The sequence below is a fragment of the Atta colombica genome, unplaced genomic scaffold (assembly GCF_001594045.1).
Source record: "Atta colombica isolate Treedump-2 unplaced genomic scaffold, Acol1.0 scaffold27, whole genome shotgun sequence".
Classification (NCBI taxonomy): Eukaryota; Metazoa; Arthropoda; class Insecta; order Hymenoptera; family Formicidae; genus Atta; species Atta colombica.
Window position 1 is genome coordinate 1,035,065 of NW_017259370.1, and position 4,389 is coordinate 1,039,453.

Here is a 4,389-nt window from a genome sequence, read left to right on the forward strand (position 1 = left end):
TTATAACATTTATCATAGCATTATAACAAAAATGCTTCCATTTTCTGTATTATCCTTCTACTACATATTTTGCAAAATATGATAACTTTAATGCAAACTAATTGATCACTGATTTGTTCAAATTTTCTATTACAGATGCGCGGAGGGCTTCACGGGTCTGCGGTGCGAGACGAAGGACGTCAGCAGCACCGGAAGTGTGTATAACCGGCGTAGGGCACCTTTTTCCTGCAAGCTGGGACTCTCTACCTCGTACTACTGCTAGCGATAATCGCGCGGGGCCCTTTTTAACCATGAGTAGACCTTTTTCTACCCTCGCGGTGTACTGCAGTGTAGGAACCCACGAGATAGAGTCGTGAGAGGGCCAACGCGCGACCAAAGAGGGAAGGGAAAAGCGTATGAATGAAGAAAAGTAGGCGGATCAGAAACACGGACGCGAAATGATTAGACAAGGGAGAGAAATTGAGATAAAGAATTAGAAATGACGAATTTCGAATCCGTCGATCTCGGGCATTAGGACGGGTCTTATGTATTTTATAATAATAAGAACAAGTTAGGTTCCAAATAGTTTGGATCGGGCATTCGTACCTTCTTCAATTTCTATGGCTGACGCTACTTATACACTTTTTCCTTATTATTCTTCTTTCTCTGTACGCTCTCTTATTTCCTTTTTGTTCTTCTTTTTTATCATAATACATTTTTATTCATTCTTCTTTCTTTTCAGTGTGAATACTTCTATTTTCTTTCTACATCTTTTTATTTTACCTCTTCTCATTTTTATTCTTCTTCCCACTTCTTTCTTTTCTTGTTTCTCTTCTTCGCATTATTACTAGTACTTTCTTTCTAGAAAATATCATTACGCGATGTACTCGCGCTTCCGCGGCAAATTCTTTGGCGAAAGAAAGAGAGAATGGACGACGGGATGCGAGAGATCATGAATGTGCAAATGAGCGTGTGCTGAAATATGAAAGAAGGAAGGAAAAAAAAGGAGAGAGAGGTTGGTCTCTTGACTCTCTCGATGCTCTTTTCGATGGGGTATCATTGAGAGAGAGCTCTCGAGCGACTATTCGTGAATTCGAATGACGGTGCTTGATCTAGATAAAAAAAAAACACCGTCCATGAACGACGACATAGAAGCACGCCTGTGAGGTGGTTTATGTCGCATATTTCTCCGTAGTCTCCGCGAATCGGAGAACAATACCAAAGAGCCCAGGGTCTTGATCAAGGATGGCGCGACTACAACAGGATTGTCGCCTAGTAGGCGATCAGAACGTAAAGGGCCCTCACTCCTCCTCTCGGCAAATTCTTTTCTCTTTAAAGCCATAATCAAGCCACGACGTATGTATGGCTTGAATGGCTCAGAAATATCGAACGTCGATAAGATCGCGCCGTGAAGCGATGTAAATATGAGAAAAAAATACAAGTTTTTGGCTTCATAGGTCTTGATTCATTTCGATCCGTGAAGGTTCTTCTTGGGAATTAATAACTAGCTCGAAGCAAGAAGTACGAATGGAATGTTGAAAAGTTATTAATTATTTTTAAAAAAAGAGGGAGAGTCGCCTCCGAAAGTAATTTCTATGAATCAAACTTGCATTTCGCCAAGCCGATTATCTTTCTCTTCCGACCTTTTTTAACGACTTTATTATTCCACGGCTCGGTTTTATTGAAATTGCGGGTGGGCTAGGAAACTAATCCGTTGCATGTTCGCCGCTGTTGGGAGACAAAATGTTCAAATAATGCAATAAACATGGAGAGAGAATCCTAATCCATGATTTTTCCGTCTTTATGTTTCGAAAAACAAGCGCAAGTAACAAATGCTCATACATAAAATGATTGTTGGAAAAATGTTAAAAAGTGTCTAAAAATATTCTTATTTGCATAACACATTAGAAAAATAATTCTTACGCTCACTAATGAATTTTAATGAAATGTAGTATTTATTGTAGAGAACTAAATTTCTAATAAGTATGTCAAATCGCTAAAAAAATATTCTCAATGATCATATAAATAGATGTGACAATTGATAAAATAATTGAAAATATGTCACGTTCTACAATGATATCATTGTGATAATTCAATGTGATAAATCAAAAAATAGACTTTGGTGGCTCGGGACAAGAGATTTACAGTGCCTTTATGTCTTTTACTTTTTTTTTTAACATGGCCGGAGACACTACCGCGTCTCTTAACAGAAAAAAATTAAGTCTTCACTGAGAATCGAAGACTTCCAACAGCAGTGACGTCTTTATTTATAATAGGACATTTCCGAAGTTTGTTGAATCGCAAATTAGGGATTATTGCGTAAATAGAAAAATGATGCGAAAGGAGGAGATGGAAATTGGCCAGTCAGAATGAATCGCGGGAGAAAGACCACAGGGCAAAAAACGATTTAATGTAAAATATAATAGTAATGCGTATTAGGCTAGCTAAAAGCAGAGATTTAAGATAAAAAGATGAAAAAAAGAGGGAGATAAGAACGGAAAGAAGGGAATTCGCGATGATGAAATCTCATCTCGATGAGGATAGAGACACGGGGTAGTCGAGAGGTAATAAAATCTAATCTTGAAATTCTCCTTAAAGTATATAATACATGTGAGGGATCATTGACGGTGTATTCATTTATTTCTGTTTTAATTAAAAAGCTCACGAGAGCTTTTCCTATGAAACGGAATGGTAATAATATCGTGTCAATGAATCGGAAGTTGTGTATCGGGCGAATCTTCGGAAAGATATTATCAAGAGAGACTAATAATGATCTCATCCGTCAAAAACCTCGACAACAACGACCCCCGTGTGCAAGTGAAAACAGTGGGTACACAATTAGAGGAGCGAAAGATGCGTGCTGTTCTCTAACAGTCTCGCACGCGCAGGACTCTATTTATGTTTTATATTATATTATATATATTATATATATAAATATGTGTATAAACATTTTTAATTTATTTATTTAATTCATTAATTTTATTGATTTACAATTAAACGTCATCACCTCGGCAACTGCCTTTGTTCTTAATTTTCTGTTGACCTTTCTGCACTTTTTCATTTACACCGCTCCTCACCTGAGGATAATTGGATACGCTAGAAGAGCGCTCGAAATCTTTCGCTTCTAATTTTTTAAATGGAATGGAGCATAATATCGGAAATTATTCCAAGAAAGAAGAACCTATGCATCACACTTTTCAAATGTTTCCAAATCAAAAGATATATTTTTAATTAAAAAGCGTCAACTTTTTTGCTTTTGTTTCGTGTAACCCAAACGTCACATTTTTCGTTATTATATTTATATATCATATTTTATCCTTATATTTATATAGCATATTTTTTTATTAAAAAATGTAATCTAAGAGAATAGTGTTTGCAAATTAGAATAAGAAAAGTAGAGATAAAATAATCCGATTTTAATGTGTTCTTTTTACCATTTTTTTTTTCTGTCAGAATTCTTGTTTAGATTCTCTTTATAAATAAATATTTTTATATACCTCATCATATATTAGTGGCGAAAGATTTTATTAGCTCTTCTGTTGCCTTCGAACAGGTAGGTGCATTTTTATTTTGCTTTCTAATTTGTGTTCATCATTATTTAAACATTAATTTGCATTTTAGTTTCCTTGGACTAACTTGTCGACGCCGACATGTAAATTTTGGATGTTATGTAACTTGAATATCGTTGAATTTTCCAACTGGCTCATTTCGCGACATTACAAGCACATTTACATGGCGTCGTATTAATTACATGACAGGTTTTTCCCTTTACATCTGAAAATTATTTAAAAAACATGACAGCAAAAATTATGAAGATATATATTATAAGAATAAAACAATATATTGTTTTATATAAATATACAAGGGTCGTTTGATAAGTTTGGTAAATTTCCATGAAACTACAATCCATTTGATGACGCGACATCTCAAAAGATCCACTCTTCGAACCTTCAGGTCAAATTTCAGCCAGAAAGGATGCATAGTTTGGTAGTCATTTGAAGTAGACTGTTTCAAAGTCTGCAAAATACTCATTGACGGCGATAATGATTTCCTCATTTGACGAGAATTTCTTCCCACCGAGCCAAGTTTTTAAGTTTGGGAACAGAAAGAAGTCACACGGAGCCAAATCCGGAAAATAGGGGGTGGATGAGGAATCAATTCATAGCCCAATTTATAGTTTTGTCATTGCAACGGTCGACTTGTGGGACGGCGCGTTGTCTTGATGGAAGACTTTTTTGCGCGCCAATCTCGCTTCAAATAACTATCAAACATGAACTATACGTCCTTTCTGGCTGAAATTTGGCCTGAAGGGGTTTGAAGAGTAAATCTTTCGAGATGTCGCGTCATCAAATGGATTGTAGTGCCATTTCATGGAAATTTACCAAACTTATCAAACGACCCACGTATATA

At 36.0% G+C, this 4,389-nt stretch overlaps 1 protein-coding gene across 1 annotated transcript in view; it reads left to right on the plus strand.

Moving 5' to 3' along the window:
• Window positions 1-4,389, plus strand: part of LOC108689328 (protein vein) — a 382,945-nt gene that overhangs the window by 350,096 nt on the left and 28,460 nt on the right. Inside the window, exon 5 of the mRNA XM_018196062.1 lies at window positions 136-194. Within this exon, the coding sequence (XP_018051551.1) occupies window positions 136-194 (59 nt within the window). The remainder of the gene's footprint in view (window positions 1-135; window positions 195-4,389) is intronic.